At 48.6% G+C, this 27,995-nt stretch overlaps 1 protein-coding gene and 2 long non-coding RNA genes across 7 annotated transcripts in view; 1 reads left to right on the top strand and 2 right to left on the bottom strand.

Moving 5' to 3' along the window:
• Positions 1-9,075, bottom strand: part of LOC140638493 (uncharacterized) — a 30,297-nt gene extending 21,222 nt beyond the window's left edge. For 2 of the 4 annotated variants that reach the window (XR_012035512.1, XR_012035511.1), the window contains exons 1-2: positions 7,927-9,075; positions 2,352-2,523 (exon numbers count right to left, since the gene is read on the bottom strand). This is a non-coding gene — a long non-coding RNA (uncharacterized lncRNA). Of the gene's footprint in view, positions 1-2,351; positions 2,524-6,816; positions 7,175-7,752 lie in introns of all 4 variants that reach the window. The other 2 variants (XR_012035514.1, XR_012035513.1) reach the window with 2 other exon arrangements.
• Positions 9,076-9,250: 175 nt separating this feature from the next.
• Positions 9,251-27,647, top strand: LOC140638494 (uncharacterized). Of its 2 annotated transcripts, none has more exons than XR_012035515.1 (4): positions 9,251-9,465; positions 19,203-19,339; positions 20,134-20,300; positions 20,419-27,647. It is a non-coding gene; the product is annotated as an uncharacterized lncRNA (long non-coding RNA). The 2 variants fall into 2 exon arrangements; XR_012035516.1 differs by lacking the exon at positions 9,251-9,465 and adding an exon at positions 16,274-16,446.
• LOC140638492 (BOS complex subunit NOMO1) overlaps positions 27,008-27,995 on the bottom strand; it is a 57,501-nt gene continuing 56,513 nt past the window's right edge. Inside the window, exon 31 of the mRNA XM_072835909.1 lies at positions 27,008-27,654. Within this exon, the coding sequence (XP_072692010.1) occupies positions 27,523-27,654 (132 nt within the window). The 3' untranslated portion in view covers positions 27,008-27,522. The remainder of the gene's footprint in view (positions 27,655-27,995) is intronic.

The raw sequence follows: 27,995 nt of genomic DNA, 5'->3' as shown, positions 1-27,995 counted from the left end.
TCTAGCTGGTGTTCTGGGGGAGGGGCCTGTTGTGCTGATTTTCAGGTGTTAGCAGTTGGGGGAGCTGCTGTGCCCCTGCCTGGTGCAGGGCTCGGTGGGGGTTGTTTACCCCGTGAGGCCGCAGGAGGAACAGCCCCAGTGGCGGGGCAGCTCTGGAAACCTGGATTCAGCTCCGGCCGGAACTCCGTCTACAGTGCCTGGAGGCTCCGGGGCGGGGCCGCTGATGTGCTCAGCTGGGGCAGGAGCGTCCTTGCTGTCCTGGGCCCTCCCGGCCTCTGCCTGTCCCGGGGGGAGGCGGGATCCTGGGCTGTGTCCCGGCGCCCTGTGCTCCGGAGCCTGCGCTGTTGGATTCGCGCTCCCGGGCCGCGCAGCCCCCTCCGTGGAGCCGCCGCCCGAGCCCCTCCGAGCTGCTCCTGGAACCGCGCAGGCCCCTCCGCACGGAGCCTCTTCCTCTGCCCGAGCCCCTCCGAGCTGCTCCCGGGGCCGCGCAGCCCCCTCCGCGGAGCCGCCGCCCGAGCCCCTTCAGCTGCTCCGGGTCCCGCCGGGTCCCGCCGTGCGCGCTGCAGCCCTTGGGGAGCTCGGCGCACTCTCCTGGGCGCGCAGTTGCTCTGTTACTGTCCCCGGGAACCCGAGGGCATCCCCGCCCTCCTGGGTCCTGCTCCAACTCCCCGCGAAGCCAGAGTTTTTAAAACTCTGTGTCCATCAGAATTACCTGGAGGACTTTTTCAAATACAGATTGTGGGCCTCAGCTCAGAGTTTCCTGGGGGAGGGGGGGCGGGGGGGGTGGAGCAGTGGCAGAGAATGTGCATTTCTAACCAGCTCCCAGGTAAAGCTGATGATGTTGGTGGTGGTCCCCATATAGTTGGGGACCACACTATAACACTTTGAGAACTGTTGGTCTAAGCCAGTCATGATAAATTCCACTGTCCCTACCAGTGATTGGCTGAGAAAAGGACATGTGATGCAGTTCTGACCAATAAGACTCAAGGAGGAGGTCACAGGGAGCTTGTGGGGCAGTGATCAGAAACCAGGGAAGTGGGGGTCCCTGAGTGGCTCAGTGGTTTAGTACCTGCCTTCAGCCCAGGGCATGACCCTGGAGTCCCAGAATCAAGTCCCACGTCAGGTTCCTTGCATGGAGCCTGCGTCTCCGCCTCTCTCTCTCTCTATCTCTAATGAATAAATAAATAAATTTAAAAAGAAAAAAGGGGCAAGTGAAAGAGTGGCACCCTCTTCTCCCCTTTCTATACCATCTTGAGACTGTGAAGATAAGAGCAACCTGTTACAGATGGTAGAAAAAATGGGAAATGGTAGAAAGAGAGTGGATCCGCCATTACATAACTAATGTTGTGTACCACTAGGTTCACAAACTACAGGATCACCTTCTGTGAAACTATAATTGCCATTGTGTAAGCCTCTTCAAGCTGGGTTTGTAGTAGGTGGAAGCCAAACTGTCCTACGTGATATTTCCACTCTGTGCAGCCTCACTCAGGGCTCTAACTCCACTCCCCCCCATTGCAAGGACACCACCAATCCCAGGACACAAGGGCTGGGGTCAGCATATGGGCCAGTGGATAGGGCAGACCCAGGATAAGAAGAAGAGCACTGTTTTAGAGCCATAAAACCCCAGGGCAGAGCCTGAATTCCACCACTGTGTAACTGTGTGCCCATTCACCCCATACACCAAGAAGGGATTTACACATGCCTAGTTGACTGAAGCAGCCCTGACTGTGGGTCTGGGCAAGGTCTTTTCTCTGGTCCCTTATTCACCACTAGAGCTAACATTTGGCAAACATCACCAGGTCCCAGGCACAGGACTAAGTTTTTCACCTACATAATCTCACTGAATCCTCAAAACAACTCTAGGAAATGAGCACCATCATTTCCCCAATCTTATGGCTGAAGAAACAGAGGCTCCAGGAGGTGATGTGGCTTGCCCAAGGTTGTAAAACTTATAAGTGCAGAGACAGGATTCCAACTCAGATCTGTCTGGCTCAAGAACCCACGTGTTTAAGTTCGATATTGTAACACCAGAGACAGAGGAGAGGGTAAGTTTGAGAGCCCTCAGTGCACACAGGGGCTCTTGCATCTAAGCATCTGACACAAGGTCTCATTCCTCTCTTTACTCACTGGCTCATTCTAGAAAAGTGGGTGGGAAGTTAACTCTTTTCAAAAGCTTGCCAGTCAGGCAGAGTAAAGCTGACATGAGCATCAAGGGAGATACTGCAAGATCACTCAAGATGTGGACAATGAGACGGTGCCCCCTGAGAACCATGGCAGCAGCATGATGGCCAGGGTCTGGGCCTGCCTGGCATCTCGTCGGCTTTGGTTCCTGGGCCACAGCCCGGCCTTACCTGCCAGCTTGCATGCCTGGCTGAGCATCCCCCGCCGCCCCCTCTGGCATCCAGCTGTCTCATCAGCCCTGCCGATTCAGCCCTGGAGAACTCGGATGTTTGCCTTGCCCCTCTGGAGGGCAGGCGGAGGCAATGGATCGGGCAGCAATTCCAGAGCCGTCACAACTTCTGGCTGAAACCAAACATGACAGATTTACCATTGGGCAGGCTGTTCCATTTATTATTTAACGCTTGCAATAAATATTTGCATGACCCAGCGCTGGAGGGAACGCTCTGTGATAACTCACTGCGTTTCCCTGCCAAACAGGCACTGCAATCGGATTCCAAAGCTGCGGCAGAGAATATTTTATACTATTCTAAGGAGCCAGGTGATGGCCCTCTGGTAGGAAACATTTTCTTGCCTGTCTCCAAAGAGGGAAGGGACCAAGGAGACTGTAGTTCCAAGAAGCAATTAGGAGGAGGAAGAGGAGGATGAAGATGGCAGCTACAATTTACCTCGAGCCTGCTGGGTGCCAGGCTCTGGGCCAAGAGCTTCCCATTCATTCACTTAACACGTGTCTTTGAAGGCAGGGCTGCCACAATAGGCAAATACAGGACATCCAGTTAAATTTGAAATTCAGATACACAATCAATAAGAATCCCATGCAATACTAGAAAATTTTTGGTGTTTACCCAAAATTCAAACTTACCTGGGTATCCTGTTTTTCTCCAGTAACCCTAACTGAGGTTATGCCCATGACTCAACAGCAGAGGGGAATTATTTTCAACTGGGGGTCAGGGAAGGGACCTCTAAGAAGGTAACACTTGGACAGAGATGTCAATGAAGGGGATAACCATGACAGAAGGTGGTAGAGTTCTAGGCAGCGAGAAGAGCGCATGCAAATGCCCTGGGGTGGAAAGAATATTGGAGGGTTTTTGCAGATGGACATGGCCAGAGTGGGTTCTGAACTTCTGCTGCCTGGATTTCTGAATCCAGATGTGACACAGAGGAGGAACAAGAAAAGGAGAAACTGCTTTAGACAAGAGCTGGTCAGGTCTTGCAGAAAACACACCCGCAGTAACAAACCAGCTGCCTCAACAGAAACCTCCACGTCTTCCCCAAGTTGTTCCCCTAGGCAGGCAGCCGGAGGGAGGGGGGCTCCCGCGGTGACAATGCTATCAATTTCCATTTTGCTTTCGCCAAATACAGAAAAGGACATTTCAAAGATTTTTAAAAATAACTTCCAAACAACTCAAGGGTGGGCAGAAAAGAGAAAGAAATTACACTTGGCTTGCTCAAGAGCAATGATAATGACAATAGGTAATACAAAGAAGTGCATTTTCATATATGTTATACCACTTACTCCTTAGCATTCTATGAGGCACGCAGGACAGATCGTGATATCCCCAAATCACAGCCAGGGAAATGGAAAAATTAGAGTCCAACACTAGGAAATGGCCAGGTAGGGTTTGAGGCTATGTTTGGCTCCAAAGCCCATGCTCCCAAAAGCCCCCTGTGGTCTTGCTAGGGACTGAATTATGTTCTCCCAAAATTCATATGCTGAAGCCCTAATCCCCGTGTAACTCTATCTGGAAAAAGAATTTAGGAGGTAATTAAGGTTAATGAGGTCATAAAGGTGAGGCCCTAATCAAATAGGACTGTGTCCTTGTCAGAAAAGGAAGAGATCCCTCCCTCCCCCTCTTTCGCTCCACCATGTGAGGACACAGCAAGAAGGCAGCCATTTGCAAGCCAGAAACAGAGTTCTCACTAGCACCTGACCATGCTGCTACCCTGATCTTGGGCTTCCAGCCTCTAGAGCTGTGAACAATAAATGTCTACTCAGTTTACGGTATTGTGTCACGGTAGCCTGAGCTAAGAGAGCTGATGTGAAACCAACCAGAGCCCAGCCCTCGGCCAATTCATCCTGCTAGCCCGGCTATATGGAGCAAGATCCTTTCTCCTACCTCTCCCTCCGCCTTTCTGCCTGGCTGATGCGTAAACGGTGTTCCCACCTGGGGCAAGCCCATCCCTCCATCCCTTCACATGCCTCAGTGAACATCAAACAAGTCCTGGCAGTAGAGGAGGACTCCTCCTCTGCAAAGAAACACAGCAGACGAGTGAAGAGATCCCAGCTTTGGCACTGAAAAACCTGAATCCAGATCCCAGCTCAATACTAACTAGTTGGGTGGCTTTGAGAAGAAAGTCCTGAGCCTCTTCTGAAGAATGGGGATAACGTGACCCACCCTCCTGGGATCACTGGGGGAATTGGATGAGATGTTAAACATAAAACATCAGCATGGTGCCTGGCACATAGTCAGTGCCTGGTAAATAGTAGCTGTTAATAATAATTACAACAATGATAACACTCAAATTATGGGACTGAACTGAATGTCCCTTCATTCAGCAAATTTTTAATGAGCACCTATGTGTTAGGCACATAGGCATATAGCAAGACATAACACACATGATTCTGCCTCCATAAAGCAGATAATATAATGGAAAAAACAGACTTATGGCAGAACAAAAGGAACAGATTTGTAAAAAAAAAAAAAATCACATATAAAAAAATTTAAAGTGGTTGAAGAGTTCTGTGAAGGAAGAAGGTTTCTGTGAGATACTCATCTACTTGAGCATCAGAGAAGGCCTCAAAGGATATGTCAGCCAAGATCCAGGGTATGAAGGAGGCAGCCAAGCAAAGAGCAGGAGGGATAAGCCTTCCTGGTATAGAGAGCACCAGTATGTGCAAACGTAGAAAGGCTAGGGACGACTGGACTTGTCCTGGGGCGGCGGGTTGTTGAAGTGAGGCCAGTTCGGCTGGAGGAAGCAAGGGAGATGCCGCCAGGATCATGGCATGCCACGTCTGCTAAGCCATTTCTAACTTATTCTGAAATGAAAGAGCAGCAGGCACTCAAGCTAAGCACATAGCACGATGGCTGGTACAGAGTAAGAGCTCAAAAGATGTGAGCTTACTTCCCTACCTTGGAATGGCCCAAATAAATTAAAATGGCCCCTCTGCTTTGAATTTCTGGATTTGATTTTGCCTTGCAACTGTTTCTTTAAAAAGTGTCTATAGACCAGGGGGAGATGAGATAGAAACGGGGATATGAGGGAACAGCTCAAAATCAAACAAGCCAGAAACTCCTGGCTGGAAATGTTCTCTCTAGATCTCTGCAGGAAGGCCCATATTGGTGCCACTGCAGAAGAAAGAATTGAAGTCAGGAGGGCTTAGAATTCTTTCTCCAACCAAGCCCCAGATGCCAGGCAGGTAGTAAAGTTGTCTCCAATCCACCTCCACCCGTACAGCCTGACGATGGAGTTGGCCAATACCTCCCCCACTCCCCAGCCCCGGAATAACTCCTCAGAGCCATTCAAGGCTGAAGCTATCAGCCCGGGCCACTTCGATGCCAGGAGAGCAAAATGTATTGTTGGCAAAGGCTAGAGAAAAAGAAAAAAGAAAGAAAGAAAAAATTGGCAATTGGTTAGGAGGGAGCCCCATCCTGAGTCTATGACAATCATCCAGTGTGAAGCTTGGCATGTGACTCAGGCCCTTCCTGGAATTTTAAAATTCATTACATTTTATTTATTCATTCACTACCCACACAGAACTCACAGTAGACTCCAAGAAGATATATGACAAAATTACTAAATATGAATTTTAAATCTGGACTTGGAGAAAAAGAATTTAAAATAAGGGGTCTAAAGACAGGAAAAGTAGGGGACGGAAGGTAGAAAAAAGATTTATAGGTCGGCAGGCCAGTTACTAGGTCTGAAAATGTGGCTCTGAGTTCCCCGAAGGCCAAGTCAAAAACAGCAGAAGCTGTTCTTGTGGTCTACAAGGAAAAAGACACCTGATTCACTGCCCTGCCACGTGGCCTCATGTGGTGTAACCTCTACTTGGGCTCCGTCTCCAAAAAGGAATCAGAAACTATTCAATCTTTGTGACTCCCTCTATAGGTAATAAAAAATCAAGCTATAGTGAAAACCAAAAACAGCTGATCTTCCAGTCTACACTCTGATTCCCAAACTCAAAAGTCTGTAAGGGTTAGTCACTAGCAGAAATGAAGGGAGCAGTCTGGGCATAACACCATAAGGAGTAGTGGCCAACCAAACAGCCCATGTTCTAGCTAAAGGGGGCAGCTGCTTCTCACCTCCAGCTGATTACTGCCCTACACGAATGCAGGTCCACAGTCTGACTTTTTTTTCCACAGTCTGATGTTTAAGAGGAGCTCAAAATCGGGATTTTTAATGTAAACTCTTCTAACATGTAAATGTTTGCTTTTAATTCAAATATACTTAAAACAGTGGTCAAACACAGAAAGCCCAATTTCAGAAAGGAACAGCAAATCTCTCTAGTGTCTTACAAATGGGTTTTTCTACCTTCGGGTGAATTTGCAGTCCCCAGACCCTATCTTCCCCCAGATAAGCGTCTCAGGGAAACATTTCCCCACAAATATACAATTCTATTTTCAATCCCATTCCACACACATTGTTGGGTTCCTACTGCACTTTAGGGACAGTGGAGGATACACCAATGTGATAAACAAGTCTCCACCAAGTAGCCAGACAGGCCTGGCTGTGTGCTCCATCAAGACGCTGGCTGGCTCCCAGGAAGTTCTCAAGGTTTGGTGATGTCTGCAGAAACCAGCCTTTTTATCAACAAGTTCAAAGCATATTGATGGATTTATTTCTACCAGGAGCCAGAAAACACCCATTCCTCTCCAAATCCTTTTCCCTCTGTCCAGCCTCCTGGATGAGGTTTTCTTCATGGAGCGCAGCCACTCTGTCCACTGCCAATTCAATTCAACAAGCTGCTGCCAAATGCCCAATGGATACCGGTACTGTGCTAAGAGTTGGGAGAGACAAGACCAATAATATGAGACCACTCATCCACATTCCAAGTCTGAGATATAAATGCAACTGAACTTATCCTAGAGAATACTTTAACCAACAAACAGCTAAAGGATAAAAACAAAAGTGAATTAACTTGACCTGGGTTTGAGTTAGAATTCTCTCATCAACTAGCTATGCTATCTTGGGCAAGTTGCCTACCCTCTCTGTGTCTATTCCTTCATCTATTAAAAAAAATTTAAAAAGGGGTAGGGGATATAACATCACCTAACTTACAGTCCATTGGAAATGGGACTAGCCCATATTGCAGCAGAGGTTGTACACTGCACAATTCCAAGGGGTGCTAGTCACAGACTGTGCTGCAGATGGTTCTCCCTGGAGTTGTGCAGTACCCAATATGGACAGCTGTGCAAGGCAGCCCTGGTTAGAAGGAGTAAAATATCCATACGAAAGAGAGTGTCTAGTACACTGTAGGGGCTCAACAAATGAAACTCTTGCATATACAGAAACCGGAAAATAAAACTTCATCTTCTTAACTTCTCCCTTCTACCATTCTTTCAACAAGAACCTCACCACGTAAAACGAAGCACTGCAGAATGATCAGGGTTCCTCAGACTCAAGCGGAGCCCTTCTCATCCATCAAGCACTGCGCTTTCCTCCTCCAAGGAAACACAGCTACCCATCCTCAAGCCTTGATTTATGCCACTGCCATTCCTGACTGTCAGTCTGCGGTCCCTCCTTCCCCACCTGGGCTAGTCCTGCTCTCTATGCAGACTGCTGACTGCAGCTTGGCCGCCCACACTCTTCCTCGGTTCAGGTGGGGGCTGTCCAGGAGGTGTGCTCAGAGTCTGCAGCCCTGCGGTTTTCTTTTCCTTTTAAGCTTCGAATGGATTGCCCCAGATCCTTAAATCCAGCTGGCTCTTGCCTGCTTCTTCTGGAGGTAGTATAGACCAGGGTCTCTTCTCTTTGCATCACAAAGAGAAACGCAACTAGAATCAGTTCAGCCAAGGGCGGGGGTCACTGTTTACCGTGTGTTCAGCAGTCCAGGTGCAGAGCTACGTTCAGGGACAGCAGCAGGCTTCCAGAGCCCAAACAACAAGGTGGGAATCTGCTTCTCATCGTTTTGGCTCCGCTCCCCTCCCCGGTACAGCCACGTGAGCTATAAATGCAACTGAACTTATAAATACTACTGCTTCCACGTGGTGGAAGCACATAGCACTGCTCCCACGTGGTGGCTCCTGGCGACCCCAGGTGTGAAACAAGAGGAGAGGCCTCCAGCCAGGAGGGAAGAAGAGGAGAAAAAAAAAAAAAAAGAAAAGAAAATGGAAGGATATGGAGCAAAGCCTCCAGGAGTGCAGCCTTCAGTGCCCGCCGGCCTCTTCTCTTCATCTGGCCAGCTCGGCCCTGCAGCGGGCTCGCTTCTCATCCTCTGGCTCCAGCTTGTTGCTCGAGGCCACGGAGAAGCCGAGACAGCCGGCCGGGCCTAACGGCAGACTGCTCAGCCGTCCCGGGTCCCGGGGGTGCCCTCCACCCACTCTTCCTGCCCTTCGGAGGATGCAGCCTGGCAAGGGCATCGTGCTGCGGGTACCACGTGGGGCGAGCACGTGACCAAACGCCCCGCCCCCAGGCTTCTGCGCAAACTCCGAAGGCGCCGGGCCGCAGCTGCCCAGGCCAAGCCTCCTCAGTAGGTTCCGTCGCCTTTTAAAACCGCCACCTATCCCTCTGGAGTGGCCTGCCTCGTCCTTCTGCTTCGCCTCGCCTTCAGGGGCCACTTCCAAACTTCACTGTGGAAACCGCCAGAGCTTTGGGTCCAAAGCGCGCGCGAGGCTCAGCCGCAGCTCCACCTTCGCCTGCCCACAGGAAGCCATCTTCCGCCCACCGCTCAGGCAGAAGCCCCGCCTCTTCCTGTTTCCGGGCCCCGGGGCTCACTTCCGGCCCAAAAGGATGCCGTCCGCCCTCGGGCCATTGGTGGAGCGTATTTGACTGTCAGAACCCGCAGCCAATGAGTGACCGACTTGCTACCAGTACCAACCCCACCGACTTCTGAAAGACTCCTCTCTCCGGAGGCTCTCGATGTTGTTTTGTTTTGTTTTGTTTTGTTTTGTTTTGTTTTGTTTTGTTTTGTTTTGTTTTGTTTGTTTTTTTGTTTTAATTTTTTTTTTATTGGAGTTCAATTTGCAAACATATAGCATAACACCCAGTGCTCATCCAACCAAGTGCCCGCCCTCGATGGTTTTTTTGTTGTTGCAAGGGATAGAAGCTCCATACGGAAGAATCTGTAATTAGGTAGGTAGGATACCGAATTATTACTCTTATTAGTAATCATTACTATTATTAATTATTACTATTACCACCTTAATGGTTACTGTTATTATTAGATGTAACATTGGTTATTACCGATATAATAGTATTAGTGGTAGTACGTTATTAGATTATTATTAGATAAAATAACACAGTACTGTTGCTTCGATGAGACATAATAACATTATATCGGCTCCAGCATCAGCCCCAGCAAATTCTTTCAAAGGACTCTCATCTTTGGAGAGTGTCTCAATGCTTTTTTGTTGCCGGTGATAGAAGCACAACTTGCTGGTAGGATAGTGAAGAATCTTCTGTTTAGGTGGGGCTGCACGCCCAGCGTGGAGTCCAACATGGGGCTTGAACTTACCACCCTGAGACCCGGGCCTGAGCTGAGATGTTAAAATAATAACATCAATATTGTTATTATTATTGTCACTATTATTATTAGGAGAGAGAGGGGAAAGAAGAAAAGACATTTATGAAGCATGTATTACCTCCCAGGTGCTATTCTAAGCACTTTGCTTGTATCTCTTTTCTTCCTCACAAATCACCCTATAAGGTAGGTATTCCCATTGATGCGGTTTTACAGACGACAAACAACAGCTGTCACACACCTAGTCTGCAAGCCAGGATTTGAACCTGCGTTGTCTGGCTGCAGAGGCTGCGCCCATCACCACTAGACTATAATCAAAGGGAAAGTAACCAGGAAAGCAGAAGTACGGGTATAATTGAAATCCAACATGTGAATTTCAACAGTACCTACTCTTCAGCTCTACTACTGTCATTTTTTTTCTTCTTAGAGGGGAGGGGCTTCTGTCCTGTTGGCAGGAGATGAGGCTCCCTACAACTCCCAGCCTCATGACTCCCAGCCTCCTCTACAGAGGACTGACTGACACTCTATTTCCAAGGTCAGAATCGCAAGAAGGGTTCTGATTGCCCCAGCGTGAGTCATGTGCCAACCTCCAGGCCAGTCACCTGCAGCGGGGGGGGCAGAGCGCTATAGTTTCAGGACTTTGGTGTCAGATCAGTCAATGGCAGATGGAGGTAGGAACCCACTAGGGGGTCAAAGTGTCAGGGATGAGAAAGGGTAAAAGCCATTATCATGAAAAAGGAGATGTGCTGGGAACACTAGCATTTATTTCATCCCTAGAGCAAGGGAAGCATGCAAGCAAGGAAGCTTCACTGGGAAAAAGTTAGTTGAGAAGTGAGGCCCTCCCAGCTGTGGTCCTTCTGACATCCAGTCCAGATGCTGGCCATCATTCCTTCAGAAGTGTACATGCCCCGTTAATGAGGATCTAAGGAGAACCATCCTCCCGGACTCCCAGGAAGGGGCATTAGCATGCATGATCATCCTGCTCTGTCTGCCTGCATGAAATATGAAGGAGGTCTTTGAAGACACATCCAAAGTGTTTAGCAAACACTCCAGAACTGCTCATCTGAAAACACCCCAAATGAACGCAGGACCCATCATGTAATCTGTTATGTTTCACAGTTGCAGTTTGGCAGGAGGTGAGCTAAATTGACATTGACTTCCAAATCATCCTATGTGTTAGTTCTGCTGCCTTCCAACCCCACTTCCTCAATCCTGATTTACATCTTAAGACACCGCCCCCCGCCCCTGCCCCGACCAGGGCTTGTGGGGCAAGAAAGCAAGCTCCATGACATTGAGCAGAAGTGGGTTTGAATCATGGCATTGCCACTTGCCAGCTTGGGTGATCTTGGGCCAGTTCTTCAACCTCTCTGAACTTGTTTTCCCACCTGATAAGTAGACCTAGGAATGTCCGCCTTGTACGGCAGTTAAGAGAACTATAGATAACATAGGGAAAGTTCTAGATTGGTCGGGATAGAGTGACTATGGGGCAGTGTTGGATAAATCCCCAGATGTCAGCAGCTTAGTGCCACAAAGGTTTTTTTCTCATTCATTCTCATCCATGAGAGGAGCCTGTCTGTGGTAGGTTAACATAAGCCCAAGTCACGAAGACCTGTGAACTCCAACAGAGGAAAGATGGACAGATTTATAAAGCATCTTGGTGTCACTGAGTCCCTAGTCTCTGGTGCATACAGCAACTCCTTCCATTCCATGAGCCACTTTGATCTAGCTTTGCTTCAGCATGCTTTGGGTAGGTTTGGTCACGTGTAAGTGAAGGAGCTGCAACCAGTCAGATGAGCCATAGGGGATGCTAACAGACCCCTTACTGAGGGCTTCCTATGTACCAGGCACTATCAATCATGCTTCCTGGGCACACCCCAGGCGCTGTTCTAAGCACTTGAAAGTAGACCAATTTCTGCTCAAGCTTCACACTTCCCCTGTGCTGAGTTAACCTTCACCCCTGCCTGTGAGTCGATCATCAATACCCCAGGTCTAAATTAGGAAACCGAAGCCCAGAGAGGTTAAATCATATGCACTCTTAGTTGGGGGCTTCCCCAGAAGCAGACATGGGGCAAGGATTCAACTACAAGTAGTTGATTTGGGAGGTGCAGAAGATACCTATAGGGAAGCAGGGACGTGACCCAGGGAAGAGAGGCAGCTAACTAAAGCCTGTTCTCAAGACACCTCTGGTTGTAGGCTCTGCAGCTTAATCGTGTTGGAAAACACTGTATGTCAGTGAGAGACACACATCTCAGAGTCCTCCCAGCCACGAGGCAAGGGAGCCAGGTATTTACACACCTGTCAGTCACTGGCTGGGGGATGCTCTCAGGAACATTAATTCCCAGATACTGCCATCCTGCCCTCTGCGAGGATGGAGTAGCATTCCACAGCTTTGCAGAAAGCCCTCAGACAAGGAGAGGCAGATATACCAGTAACTGGAAGTTGACCAACGCTTACTGATGTAGCAAGGCTAGAGCAGTCGTGTGGTGGTCAGTGTTTAACAACTGGTTCTCCAGATTGGGGAGGAGGAGGAGCCTGGATTTGTAATGTTTGCTGATTCCTGTGGTATAAATACTCCCAGGATGGCCAATCTCAAGCCACCAATGTGATGTCAGTTGGCTTGCAATGTTCCTGAAAATGTTCGCAAAATTCCTGAAAATTTACCAGTTGATTCTTGGGAGCTAATGCTAGCCTACTTCAGCACACGGCTAAACTGGAGGGATGTGGGTAAGGCAACAGGAGTGTCTGCTACACACACCCGAGTCGCACAGCTATTGAGAGGACACCTGGGATACTTCAACACGGTAGGGCATGACCCCAAATCCATGGTCTTTACATTCTACCATGGTGGGTATTGTTTATCCTTATTTCTTCTCAGCCTGAGGCTGGGCATAGATGGTGGTGATGAACAAGCATTGGGGAAGAGAAAGGAGAAGCTGGTGCTAAAAAGAGAGAGTCAGAGCTATGCATTAATACTGAGAGGGACTTTCAGAATCATCCAGTCTGACCTCAAGTTGAATGCCAGGCTCTTCCTGATAGCATCCCTGCTCGGGGATTGTCCAGCCTCTCCTTGCACAACTCCTATGATGGGGAGCTCACCACTCCTCCACAAAGGACCAGCCTTTGAAGAGTCCAACATCACCAGGCCCAGATGGGATTCAAGCAGCCAACTGCCTGTTAAGGAGAAGTCATTTCACTGTGTCCAAGGCAATGGATGGACTCGGCGCTGGAGGAAGGCACTTGAAGAATGAGCAAGCTGCTGGATCGGACACATACAGCAGATGAAGTGCCTGGTCCCCGACCAACTTAAGCAATGGCTCCTTTTGTCAAAGCCACTCACCAAAAGGGAGACTATTACATGATAAATGCTGGCCTGGGTCAGACCAATGAAGCATCACATGCAGGGTTCTATCTCTGACAGGGATCCGTGACTTCCCCCACGCTGAGAAATGAAGGCAAGGCTCAAATTTTCCTGTGCATGAGAATGACCAGGAAGCTTCCTGGGCCCCACCCCACAGAGATTCCAATCACTCAGTAGGTCTGGGGCAGGACCTGAGAGTCCACATGTCACACAGGCTCCCAAGGGGCCAGGAGCCATCGCTGGCCTGCCAACCCCAGTTAGCCCTGGAGCCCTAGCCCACCCCATGCCTGAATGCTGTGGGGCACAGAAAAGAAAAAGCAAAGATCCCAAGCTCCGAGCAAACAAGCTTCTCCTAAGTGTTAATGTGAATGTAGCTCAAACAGTTCCATCTACATTTACTGAGGCCCTACTGCGTGCCAGGAACTGGACTAGGTGCTGGGGAGGGATAGAATACAATGGTTACTGGGCTCATGAGGGCTTCCTTTGGGGATTTTTCAAAGATTTGAGGATCTTACCTTCAGCCCCTATGTGCCTGGCAATGTGTTGGGGGCTGGGCATGCAGTGTTGAACAAAAAACCAGGCTCTGCTCCAGGACCGCTCAAACCCTCAAGAAGGAAGAAGACTCCTCCACCCCCAACCCAAGCTGGGAAATAAAGCTGAACTGAGTTAACAGTAAAAACTGACACCTAATGGATCAGACACAACAGAGATGTTCCAAAGTCACAGAAAGACCTTTAAAAATATGAGACGGCAAGATGGAGCAGTAGGCTCTGAGGGGGTGCCATCTTTGAAAGAAACATCAACAAGAAGAATTTTTAGTATCAAGAGCTGCCTGCCATTTGTGAGTGAGTCCTAGGGCTGGGGATGACCTGGTCCTCCCAACACCAGAGGTAGGACTCTCTGCTGACTCTGGTTTATAGTTAAGGAAACAGGCCCAGAGCTAAGGGTGACCTACCCAAGGTTACACCACCAGAAAGTAGTGGGGCTTAGGGCCATGTGGCCCCCAAGTCACACTGAGGCTGCACACCTGCTGGCAGACAGCCTAGAGACAACCCCGAGGATCAGCCACAGGTTGGACAGGGTGGGAGTCCGCTCCAGAGCTGGGAGGTGGCATAGCATCATGGCTGTGACTGAAGTCAAATCCTTGTCACCCCTTAGCTTGACTCAGACTAGTTACTTGGTCTTCAGTGATGGAGTGACCACGTTTCAAGCAACTGATTAGCCCCCGTCAAAGGCTGTAATGTTAAACCTCTCCATACTTTCCTGACTCTTCTCCAGAGTCATCTATGAAAAACAGAAGGGTTCCCCAGGCAGAGCAGTTCAGCCTCCGCAACACATCCCATATCATCTCCTCTGCATTTCCGCCTCCATCACTCTGGTCCAAGCCGCCATCACGTGTCTCCTCTGGTTTAATCCAGTGGCCTCCAGGCTGGTCTCCCTGCCTGGGTTCTTAATCCCCTACAGCAGAGATCAGCCAACTATGGCCCTTAGATCAAATCTGGCCAGCCACCTGTTTTTGAAAATACATGTTTATTTTGGAAAAAAAAAAACCACATCTGTTCATGTATAGACCATCTAGGGCTAATTCCCCACCACAATGGCAGAGCTGAGTAGTTGCCATAGAGACCATACGTGGGGCATGAGGCCTAAAGTATTTTTGATCTGGCCTTTTGCAGACAAGTTTTCCAATATCTGCCCTGCAGTCCTTTCTGCCCACAGCCATCCTTCTGAAATGGCAATCAGATCATTTTCCTCCCTGGCTTACAGTCCTCCAGCAGTTTTCAGGGGCCATTAGAAAATGTGTCAATTCTCTATTCCATCTGCAAAGTCATAGGTGATTCATCCTTGTTGAGGTCACTGGTCCTGTCTCTTACTACTCCCTCATTCATGCCCACCAGATTGTCCCAACTGCTATTTCTTGACCACCTCCCCGTTCTTATTCCTACCCTGGGGCCTCTGCATGTGCTGTCCTGGAATGTTCTTCCCTCTGCTCTTTAGATGGCTGGCTCCTTCTCATCACATAGGGCTCAGGTTTGAATTCTACTTTCTCAGAAAGGCCTCCTCTGAATACCACTCCCATTTTGGGATAGCCCCAGTCTCTATCCCATCACCCAGTCCTGTTTTCCTCTTGGCGCTTCTCACTAACTAAAATGGTTTCATTTATCTCTGTGTTACTTTACCAATGTCTGTCTTCCCACCAGAATATAAAGTCCCATGAGGATGAGGTCTTTGTCTTTTTTTTGATTCACCACATGCCCAGGGCCTGGACTTAGGTATTCCCTAAGTTTTTGTTGACTGAATAAATAGTTTTGTCACTCCCAAAGGTAAAAGAAAAGGCTAAAATTACAGCAGGTATGACTTAGGCCAAATACACACACACCAACACTTCCTGCCCAGTGGCTGAGACCTAGAAAAGGCAATCATAATAAACTAAAGAACCATTTCACAGCAACTAAATGAGAAAAAACTGCCGCACCCAGTGCTGGCAGCACTGCAGGTATCATTGTAGATGCCTATGAGCCCTATGGAGAGCAATAAGGTGATCAGTGTCAAAAGCCATAAAAATGCTCACTCATTCGACTTGGTATCCTCACTCCTGGGAATTAAAAAAAAATAATTCAATAGTGCCAAAGGTTTTCTGCATAAAAGTGTTTACTGTTTTATTATCTGAAAAAACCTAGAACAAGTTAACTATCCAACAATTGGTGTACACAGACCATAACCACGGTCATTAGGAAAGTCAACGGAGCCACACAGAAAAAGGATTATGATAAATGAAAGAAATAAAACTAGAATATATGTTATGGCTCTGAGTACAAAAACTACTTATGAACAAGGACTAGAAGAGAGCAAGAAATGGTGGTAATACTTATTCTGTGTGGCAGAGACTATAGGCTGCCCATCAGATATGGTCCTTCCCTTTCCTTTCTCTTGGGTACACAGCTAATCAGATTTCCCAGAAACCCTTGCATCTAGGTGGGGCCACACAACTGAGTTCAAGACAGTGGAAAGGGAATAGAACCAATGTGCCACTTCCTGTTCTGGTCCATAAAATTCCACCACGTGTACTCCACCATGCTGTGTCTCCAAGGTGATCTCAGAAGCCACATATTGGAGATGGCACAACTCTGTGAGCTTGTCCCCTGAACAACTTTTTGTAACACAGGCCAAGCCCTCTCCATTCACCTGGGACCATCTTGACCTGTAACACAAGTCAGAAAGAAACTTCTGTTGGGTGTGTGCCATTCAGTTTGGGTCTATTTGTTACAGCAGTTTAGCCAACCTTAACTAATACCCTGATACAATGCTTGGTGGCTAATAGCTCAGGCTTTGGGGTCAGTGGCACCACTTATGATGATTTCTATGACCTTGGGAGGTCACTTTACTACTCTGAAACTCAGTTCCCTCACCAGTGTGAGAATCAAATGAGAAAAAACTATAAACTTCTTAGTTCTGTGCCTAAAATAAAGAAGGAGCTCAGTCGTTGGTTCAAGTGTTCCATCTAGAAGTACAACATCCTACCCTCCCTTCGAGTTTGGAGACATTTGCCTAAGTTAGGTCAAGCTGGGTTTCTAACCCTTGCAAACATGAGTGCTGAGTAATACAACACTGCTCCAAACGTTAATGTCTTCCCCCACCCATTCCCCAAGAGGAAGTGGTCCAGACTGGGCAAACCCAAAGAGAGGCTAGCTCTCTCCTAGTCAGTCTTAGAATGGAGCCAGTGGCCAGTAATTGACACAATCTCCTCTGCACCTTATTGGCAGCACCAGGTCCAGAAACTGGTTGACCACAAAGCAGCCTCTCCCAAGACGTGGCCCCATCCCAGTGCTCACTCAGGTCAGGCTTTGCTGTTTCCCTGGATGGAGGAGTCACAGATCAGCAGGCAGTGGTCAGTGGGCTGTGCCCAGGCTGAGAACATTTCCCAGACCAGATGGCATCTCTGGCAGGTCCTCAAAGTCAGCAGAGGCCAAGTTGTGCCCAAAAGACCAAGAGGCCCAATATGGTGGGGATGGTCAAGAGTCCCAATGAAAAAGGCATCCCAGCGCCCTCCTTCTTTGCCAGCTGGCCATCACCTGAGGGTTGCAAAGCAGCAGACAGGCTGGGCCAGCCCAGGCAGATGCACAGGACCAGAAGTGGGGCTCACAGGCTCAGTTTCATGTGCACACACACACACACACACGGGGCCCCACACATAAATACATGCACACACATAGTTGCACCCACATATCACACATACAAATACACTCCTTCCAAACTCACAGCCTTCCGACAGCACAACAGACAACAGGGCCATGGTATGGTGTGGAGGAAATCCTGGAGTCTGATCCCAGATTTTTTTTTTTTTTTTTGCATGTGTCAAGGGACAAAGATATTTGACAAAAACCCTTGAGTCACATCTCCCACAGGGGCCCTGCCTACCGGCAGACTCCACCAAAGCAGCTCCATGCAGATGACCCCTCAAACCCTTCCTCACTAGGACCCCAGGGATGGACCATTGTTCTGGCAGAAAGATGTAAGAGCCAGATTTCCTAGAAGCAGAGCTGCAAATGGACTTGGGCAGATGTGGGTTTTTAAGAGAGAGCTGTCAAGAGAAGGGAAGTGAAGGCCCCAAGAAGCAGAAGGGGAAAGAGCCGAGAGAAAATGTGGTCTGTACGGCCTTGCCTTGGTGCGATCCCACGGCGAGCTCTGGGGCACAAACTGCACCACCATGCAGCCTCTACTGCTCTATCAGTTAGTCCCCGGAGCATGGCATCCCCTCTGGGGTAAGGTGGCTCCCATCTGGAGAGGGCAGTTCTCTGGAACAGGGGACAGCTGTGAGCTCGCAGCAGCCAGCACTCACAGCAGCTAGGGAAAGGTGGCCAGGTAAAGGGGAGCTGGGCAGGGCTCCAACCGGTGTCTGCACTAGTGTAGACCAATGAAATTGAAACTCTGAAAGGAGGAGAAGTTGTCTCTACGTAGGGGTGATTTCTCAAATATTGAACATCTGTCATGGCATGGGCACTGACCAATCAACTCCAATGGCTGATTGTAAAACACGGGCACAGTTACACCAGCACATACAGCTGTCCTCCCTCTGCGAAGGGATGGTACCGTGCAGCAAGCCCTGTAGCAGGTGCTCTATGAGCATCGCTTCACCAAATCCTCAGAAGCACCCTGTACTGCAACCATCATCCCCATTTTACAGTGGGATGGCCTAAGACTCCGAGACATGAGGCAGCTCACCCAAAATCAAACAACCCAGGAAATAACAGCCACAGGATTTGCACTCATATCTGTGTGGCTCCAACGCCAGTAAAATTTTTCTACCCTGCCTCACTGGCTTGAAAGAGATTTAAAAAGAAAGCAAGCAAAAGGAGCCCTGCTTCCAAGAGACGCGAGGGTCCCTCAGTGATGCTGGAATCATGATTTTATTATGTTCAGAGGGGAATGAAAGGGACAGGAAACAAGCAATGTGTGATCTCCTGTCATGTCAGGAGATGTTTTTTCCAGAGAAATGTACATTCCGCAGAATCAATATGCTCCCAAGCCTCAGAAAGCCAATGAAGACATACAGCCCCGACCTCTGCACGTGGGAGCTCTGTTACAACAGTCAGGAGAAATTAAATTGAATCATCTGGAACAAGAAGGTTGTAAACATTCAATATTAATGATCCATTTCAGTCCCAAAGAACCTTGGGCTTTGCCCAGCTGTGTGTTGTGTTGTTAAAAGACCGACTTGTCCCGAGATGGGGATTCCTCACCCTTCCTGCTAAGGATGATGACAGAGCCTGTGTCCTTTATGCAGGACCGGACAGATAGTAAATATTTTGTGGGCCCTCCGATCTCTGTTGTAACTACTCAGTTCTGCAGTGTCACTCAAAAGAAGCCACAGACAATACATAAGTGAATGAGCAGGCTGTGTTCCAATAAAACTTTATTGGCAGCCAGATGGATTTGGCCCCTGGGCTATAGGTTGTTGACCTCTGACTATCTTCTTCTTGGCATTTTCAGGCAGACCGATGTGTGTGGTCTGCATGCTGGGCCATTTCCTGACTTGGGTCATTTTGTCTCTTACCATTGGCCATGAGGGGATCAACTAGCAGAGTTCAGATGGCACAAAACAAATTCATGCTCCCAAACAAAACCAGGTAAGACATGTACTAGGTCAAGTATATGACACTGCTGGTTTTCAACTTTTTTTTTCTTCAGCTAAGACAGCAGAAGAGATGATTTATTGTACACGTTAACATTCAGCCATAAATGAAAATGGAATTAGTCCCCAAAGTCACAGGTACAGAGCTAAGGGCCATAAGGGACTGTTTTGGTATGAGCAAGGTGGGTGTCTCAAAGGTGGTCTTTGCAGGAGGCCTGGTTAGTGGTTAAGTTAGTCGGTTAAGTCTCTGACTCTTGATCTCAGCTCAGGTCTTGATCTCAGCGTCAAGCCCCACATTGGGCTCCACGCCCAGCATGGACTTAGGGGAAAAAAAAGTGATCATTGCCATCAGATGGTGATGGATGTTCTGATCCATTGAATCAAGTTCTAGAAAGTAAGCTCTCAGTCCCAACAATTTCTACTGGCATCCCTGCCCCTGACTTTCCTTATTTCTGCTCCTGTGGCTTCCATGGGTGCACAAGCTAGTGCTTTGCTTGGACCTCTGCCTCTGCTTTCTTCTTTTTCAATTCAGCCTGTGCTTTTTCTTCTACTTGGCTCTCATGATGTGGAGGTTTCCAAGAAGATGGCTCTAGGGCTGAGAGCTCAACATTTTTTTTTAAGTAAATGTTTAAACCATTTTGCAATGGTTTCAGGAAAATGGTGAAGATAGTACACAGAGTTCCCATGTGCCCCACATATTAATGTATTGTTATTAACTAAAGTCCATATTTATTCAGACTTCCTTAGTTTTTACTTAATGTCCTTTTTTTTTTTTTTTTTCTATGCCAGGATACCACATTGACGACCTTGATACTTTTGAGGAATACTGGCCAGGTGTTTTGTTAGAATGTCCCAAGATTGGGATTTGTCTGATATTTTTTTCATTTGATGAGACTTGTGTGTTTTGAGAAGAAAGATCGTAGAGGACATCTCATTGACATCACTTCGTATCAAGGGTATGCACTCTCGGGATGACTTCCTGCTGTTGACATTGACCTTGATCACTTGGTTGAGGTTGTGTCGGGTTAGGTTTCTTCACTACAAAGTTACTCTTTTTCCCCCTTTTTCACACAGTCCCGTTTGGAAGGAAGTCATTACAAGAAGCACTTGAGGAGGAAGGGTTATCCTCCATCTTCTGGAGGGTGGAGGAGCTACATCAATTTGGAGTTCTATTACAAGACAGATTTGTCTCTTCTCCACCATTTATTTGCTCATTCAATCATTTGTTTATGTCAATGCAGAATCATAGTACTGATTTTATACTTTGGATTATAATCCAGTGCCACTTTATCTTGTTGTTCAGACAGTTCCAGCTTTGACCATTGGGACCTCTTTCAGTTGGCTCTTGTGTCCTGGTGAGATACCCATCAATGTGGTGTTCTGCGTTGTTTTGTTTAGCACTTCCAAGCACAAAAGGTCAGAAAGCACCTACTTTTTAACCCTGCAAGATGCTCCTGGCTCATCTTATGTATTTCCTACCCCCATCCTAGAATTAGACTTTTCCCAAGGAGCCCCCACTCCTTTTATCAGAGGAGTGGTATTTATTAGAGAATGAAGATCCAGGTGCTAGGTGTTGTTACTACCGGAGTGTCACTCCTTCTAGCACCTCCCCCTGCCTCAGCTGAAAGAGCAGGGAACTAACCTGTATGTCTGCACACAGGTATAAGTATTTCTACATGCAGCCATCTGTATATATATGAAAGTAAACATCAGTTCGTACTGTGTGTCCAACTCTGATCCATTCCCACATGGATCATTCTAGCTCTCTTTGGAGCTGATCCATCACTTTCTACTCCAACAGTGAGAAACCTAGCTCCTGCCATCCACACTCCACTTACTTGCTTAATCTCAGTATACATGTATGGTGGGTTGCTAATTCGACCGTTTTTGAGTGTAAAAATGGTAGTTTCATATGGTTCATCCCAAAGAGAAGACAAGCATGAGTTGCTGACATGGCCTCCATATGAGTCCATGTGGATTGATCATGACCAATATTCCTACTAATGAGTATTCATCACCAAGTGGGTAGAGCACCAATCATTCACCCACCATCCACCCCTGGATTTCCCCCACCTCAGGGGCCACTTCTTCTTGCTTTCTTTAGCAGTTCCTTCCTCCTGCCCATCCTCTGAAGATTTAACTATCCCGGGGCATGGCCTCTCTACTGTTCCTCAAACTCATGAAGCTCATTTCCTTTTTAAGGCCTTTACAATGACTGCCCCTCCACCTGGGCAGCACTTCCTGTAGATCGTGGCATAACTAGCTTCTCTTCTTCAGGACTCAGCTGAAATGTCACCTCCTCAGAGTGGCCTTCCCTGAGACCAGTCACCCTCTACCACACTACCTGTTCCACTTTTTTAAATAACGCTTATCATTATCCAAGAAATCTCATTTTCTTGTTGATTGTCCCTCCCTCCATCAGCATTATGTCTCAGGAGAACTGAGGAGGCCTGATTGCCCCTTCTCACCCCTAATTTCCCAGCATACAGAGGAGTGCCAGGCACAGGCTAGATGCTCAGTTAATACGTGCTGAACAAATTAACGAATTAATGACCCCCCCCCAAAGATCAAACTTTACAAAGTGCCCGCTAGACTAGAAGTCAGCAAACCTTTCCTAGAAAGGGCCAGATAATAAGTATTTTAGGCTTTGTAGGCCATACAGTCTTTGTGACAACTACTCACCTCTACCATTGTAGGGAAAAAAAAAAAATCCAGGAACAATCTGTAAATGAACAGGGATGGCTGTGTTCCCATGACACTTTATTTACAAACACAGGTGGTAAACCAGATTTGGCCTGAGGGCCATAGTTTGCTGACCCCTGCACTCAAACCAATCCAGGTCTTAGACCTCATCTTTATATGTGAACAGATCTTTGCCATTATAACCGACTATCCATCATCACTTAGATGAGGCATTCTTGCAAGTGTACAAGGAAAGAGGCATTTTTATAGGCAGTAAACAAATAGTTCTTTGTCCCTATTCCTTCCCACCCTATCCATGAAAAGGAGGCAAGAGAGGCCCATCCCAAGTTGGACCACTCAGGGGTGTTGGCCACCTCTTCCTCGTAGCTCAAAGGCCCCTGACAGAGTAAAAATGCAGCAGCTGCGGGATCCTTCCTCTTGCTAACACCTCCCCAGGTGAGGTGGGAGCCATCGGTCTCCGGAGGCACAGATTCTACACCGACCTGGGGACCACCTGTTCCGATGCATTCATCTATTTTATAAAATCTTCACATTCCAAAAACCAAATGCAAGTTAGGCTGCTGTTTTCATCTACACAGTGGAACAGTGAAAAAAATTCACTCATCCAAAAGGATATGAAAACAGGTAGCATCTTAAACAACCCCAGGCATACATTACAGCAAGAGTGTAGTTAGTATGTTCATGACCCAACCATTATCCTACCATTGTATCATGAAGCATAAACACCTCCTCCCACTGAGAGGGGGGGCAGGAAGGGGCCACATACCTTCCTCAGCTCCACTCAAATTCCAGGGTTGGCCAGGAGCTTCCCAGCACTAGCACATGGCAGGCCCACAACCAGATTAATTTCTCCCTCCTCTGTGTCATAAGGTCATCGTCACTGTGCTAATGAAAAGCTAAAGCCAAATCTGGTAGCTGACTTCAACCAGGCCTTGTCATCAAGTCTTAAAGAAAGTGGAGCTGGCTTCTCTCGGTTTTGCTCACTCCACACTGCCTCCTTCTCTGGGTAATGCAGCATCCCGGTCATGGCAGCTACCGATGGCATGGTGTAGGTGTGCCTCAGGTCTGCCCCAGCGGTTCTGCAGTTTGCCCCTTCCCCAGGATGGACACGTGTTGCCTCAAAATGAAGTTCTCTTCCTGTCGGGCCTACAAATTGGGATGACGTAAGGCCAGACACTGCTGGATGAACGTCTTCCATAGAAGCACAATGGACCGGTGGAAGCCAAAGGCCAGTTTCCCAGACTCCACTCACCGTCAGCTGTTGTCCTGTGTGCCTGGCGCTTGCCCCTGCCTCAGCAAGACCAGTGAGTGAGCAAACAGCCTGGGGCCTGGTTTAAATGTCCATTGGTTTCTACAGAGGGGTCTCTCAGAGTCCACCACAGAGAGCTGCCCTTAGAGCCTTGATGGAGCCAATAGCAAAGATCAACACACAAAGGGGAGCAGACCCTGGAGACTCAGACAGACCCTAGATCCAGCCACGCACAAAGCCTGATTTCTTCATTATGTGATCAGTGACACGGCCCATTTTGCTTAAGCTAGTTGGAGTTGGGTTTCTATTACTTGAAACCAAAAGAGAGTGGATGAACACACAAGCAGAAATGCATCAATTTGCTGGGAGTCTCTCAGTCACTGACCACTCGTGTGACAGTTCTGGGTATGTAAGGTTGTAGGACAAGTTACCCCAAAACCTGGAGGCCTAATACAATTGTGTACAGTACTCACAGCTTCTGTGGGACAGGACTTGGGAGGAGCTCGACTGGGCCCCACTCATCTGGGGTCTCTAAGAGGGCCTTGCGGATGTCGGCTGGGGCTGCATCATACAAAGGCTTGACTGGGGCGGGAGGGTCACTTCTAAGGTGCCTGACGCAGGTGGCTGGGATGCTGGATGGGCTATAGGCCACAGGGCTCAGCTCCTCTCCACAGGACTGCATGAGGACCCTCCCGCGAGGCAGGCAGGCTGGCTGCACCCACAGGCAAAGGAGGAGGTGCGCCCTTTCCTGACCTAGCCTGAGAAGCCGCACATCACCTCCTCCCCCCATGCCCCTGCTTCTGCCCTATTCCATGGGCCACACCAGGCCAGCCCCAGTTGAGCAATGGCAGGGGACCAGAGGGCAGTGTGGGTCACTGGGGCCCCTCTTGAGGCTGGTTCCTGTCTCAAGCGCCAACCATGTGCCAGGTGACTAAGACGTGGCTCTCACCTCTCATCAGCACCTGGCCTCAGGCTCAACAGAATACCATCATTTTCTCCCCCAAATCCTTACCAAGACTTCCCTTCTGGATGCTCCAGCTCCAAAGGAAACGGAAATCCTATGAAGGGACTGGATTTAAATATCTAGTCCTAGAGTTCTTTGGTCCCAGACACCAGGCTGAGGGTCCCTCCGTGACCTGACCCTCCGTTGCAAACACTGCTACATGTCACCAGGCCCTGACTTTACCACAGGTATGCCCCCATCTCCCACACACAGCCTTCCTTCTCTAAATCCCCAAACTAGTCCCTAACAGCCCCCCATGGAACCGCACTATTGCATTTTGTGTAGCGGGGACAACTCTTGGACCTGGGTTCAAATCTTAGCTCTGCCATTTAATAGCTGTGAGATCCTTGAGTCTCCACGTCCTCTTCTGTAAAATAGGACTGAAACATGTATGCTTCATGAAGGTCATGGAGATCCAGCGAACCACACACATGGGACACATGGTGGCCACGCATGGAAGGCTAGTGTTTCCCACTGGTGCTCTTCCCGGGGATGGCCATCACTCACCTTGGCCTACTCTCATGAATATTTCTTCCTCACAGGGAGACCGTGAAGAGTTAACACAGGGCTGCCTCTTCTTCTTCAGTGCCCCTTCAGCCCTTCCCATCCCCCCATGCCCAACAATCCCCACTGCTTGCTTGGCAAAACTCAAAACAAGAAAACCCAGAAGGGGAGGGGGGCACCTGGGTGGCTCAGTGGTTGAGTATCTGCCTTCAGCCCAGTCATGATCCTGGGTCCCGGGATCCAGTCCTACATTGGGCTCCCTGCATGGAGCTTGCTTCTCCCTCTGCCTGTGTCTCCACCTCTCTCTGTCTCTCATGAATAAATAAGTAAAATCTTTAAAAATAAAAAAAGTATTTGTTTAAAAAAAAAAAAAAGGAAAGGAAACAGAAAACTCAGAACCAAGTCCAGCCAGCATGTGAGAATGACACTTCCCTGAAAGTCTCTGGGGTGTCCTCGGTCAAGTCTTACGCCGCTTTAATAAGCAAAAACGCGCAAGCAGTGGGAGTGAAGAACCCACCGTGTCGGACATTTAAAAAATTTCCCGGGATAAGGAAAAATTTCTCATGTAACTGCGGCCCCATTCAAAATCCTAACACCATTCACCTGTCCACCTCCCAGGGGGTATCAGAGGAATTCCGTCCTGAGAGTGCCAGAAAATGAGAAAATTACAGACCACAGAGGAAGCCCACCTTTCAAATGAACTAGAAATGCATCCACTTCGTCCCCCCACCCCCCACCGGGAGCAGAGCCCTTTAGCAGCGCCGGCGGCACCCCAGGTGACCCACAGGCCAGTGGCAGGGGAAGGCTGCCACCTGCTGGCGGCGGCCAGTACTGGCTTAGATGTATTGACATTTAGTTGTATCTTCCACAAGCTCTTAACCTTTACACCATGTCAATAAAAAGCCCCATTAACATTTAAAAGGGATGTTTCTGGGTGTCCACTTGGAATAAGAGTTAGAAAACACTCCGAGAATTGGATTATGTATCTCATCTGTCCCAGATCTCTGAGAGATTACTTCCTGCCACGGTAAAAGAGCAAACCCAAGAGGGGTGCCTGGGTGGCTCCGTGGGTTGAGTGTCCAACTCCTGATTTCAGCTCAGGGCATGATCTCGGGGTCATGAGATCGACCCCCGAGTTCAGCTCCACACTAAGAAGCCTGCCTGAGATTCAGTCTTGGGGTCTCCCTCTGTCCGGTCTTCCCTTTTCCTCCAACCCACAACCTCTTGCTTGCGGGCTAAAAAAAAAAAAAAAAAAAGTAAACCCATGAAATGGCAAAAGGCCAAGAGCCACAAGCTGGAAGCACAGCACCTCTGCAGGTGGCCACCAAGACTGGGGAACCCTCAGGCTGGCATTGCCAAGCGACACCCAACAAGACCTGTGCTTTCTTTTTCCTGCCTCCATTCCACATCCTTCCAGACTCACACAGCACACCCAGGAAGCCCTCTCTCCCAAATCCCTCAACGGGAGATCAGACCTCATGGCCACTTGAGCTTCCTCTGCGAGGAGGCTCTCGGCTCATCACACTGCACTTGTCCCAAGCGGCTGGTCTTCCATGCAGGGATGGGTGCGCTCTGGGAAGGCAGGTGCTGTGTGCCCACCGATCCGTGTATGCATGTGTGCGTGCACTCGTTCACTCCTCACAGATGCTCAGCATATGCCAAGCACTGGGGAGGCAACAAGGAATGAAGCAGACGTGGCCCCATCCTGAGCATCGCCTACTGCACCCACCTTCATATCCCCATTGCCGGTCAACTGCGGTTCTCAATAAATGCTGGCAATTCCTGTGCATACCTCATGCAAAGGAGCAGCCTTCAAGCCTCACCCATCCCACACATGCATTTTGTTTGGTCTATGTGGTTTTTTAAGAAATTAAATTTGTCACTAGCATTTATAACTTGGGTTTCACACAAAGCCATTGTCTTTCCGGCTTCTCTAGATGGAGGAACGCACATTCCTACAGAGCACTGGTGGGCTGGGGCCCAGATGCTCTGGCTCCTTCAGACGGGATGGGCACTCATTTTGCCCCAGATGCCTCCCTCCCCTATTCTCTACTACCGAGAACAAACATGGCTGCTGTGTGTCACTTCCCCCTTGCATAGGACTTTCCTGCCCGGCCCTTTGCTCAGGACCTATGTACCCCCCAAGGCATCTCTGTTTATGATCCCTGCTTTATGCCAACATCATCAAACAGACACATCTGAGATGAGCTACAACACACATGAATGGGCAATTTTATTGATTTTTACCTCCTCACAAACCCTCCTAGTAGTAGTTACAGGTTGTGCAGTTTCCAGCAGGGATCTGAGACGCAGAGGGAAGTTAAGGGACTAGGCAAATCCGATGGGCACTTTATCAGCGGATCGAAAACCTGTGTTTCCTGGAATTCTTGCAAACGAATGCTGAAGATCAAGAAATACATTCTCACGCCACTAGCACAGCTTAAATACTTCTTTGACAAAAATAATAATAATAAATTATCTTCAACTCAGAAAATAAATTGTGCTCAGCAGAGTGACAGGAGGGTCCATTCATTGCATTGCACCAAGGGGCTGGATGGGAGAGGGAGGCAGGGCAGGCCCAGGCAGCTACGGTGACAGGAGCATGGGGCAGACAGCTGGTGAAGGCAGTTGAATGCATGCTTGATGCCAAGGGCGAGTGGTGGCCCCTCAGCTGTGCTGTGGCCTATCCCGAGTGAGATTCACCTGCCCCTCTTCTTCCTCACGTCCGCCTTGTCTTCTGTTTCTTGGCTTGTCTCTTTGCATCTTCTGGGCCACTATTGTCAGAGGCTGTCTGGCCGAGAGCTCGGACGCCCTGCAGTCGACTTGTCAACTGCAACAGCAAGGGAATGAGCTAGAAAGAGAGAGAGAGTGAGAGAGGGGGATGCCAGGAGAACACTTGTGCCCAGAGGGGCATTAGAACCTCACTTGTCAGCACACATCCTCCTCCTGCCAGGTCATCACTCACTGTGTGCTAATGAGTGGCTTTGGTTCAAGACAAAGCAGAGACCTTTGCATTGCAGACGGTCTCAGAGACAGGGGGACTGAGGATTGGGGTAGATGTCACAAGAGGTTTATGGCCTTAAAAGGAGGCCTGGGATTTGACCAAGTACAGCATCCTTTCTTGATAAAAACCCTCAACAAAGTAGGGCTGGAAGGAATGTATCTCAACATCATAAAAGCCACATACAAAAG

The sequence above is a fragment of the Canis lupus genome, chromosome 8, assembly GCF_048164855.1.
Source record: "Canis lupus baileyi chromosome 8, mCanLup2.hap1, whole genome shotgun sequence".
NCBI lineage: Eukaryota > Metazoa > Chordata > Mammalia > Carnivora > Canidae > Canis > Canis lupus.
Note: the sequence above shows the minus strand (reverse complement) of the source record. Positions and strands in the feature narration are given on the sequence as shown.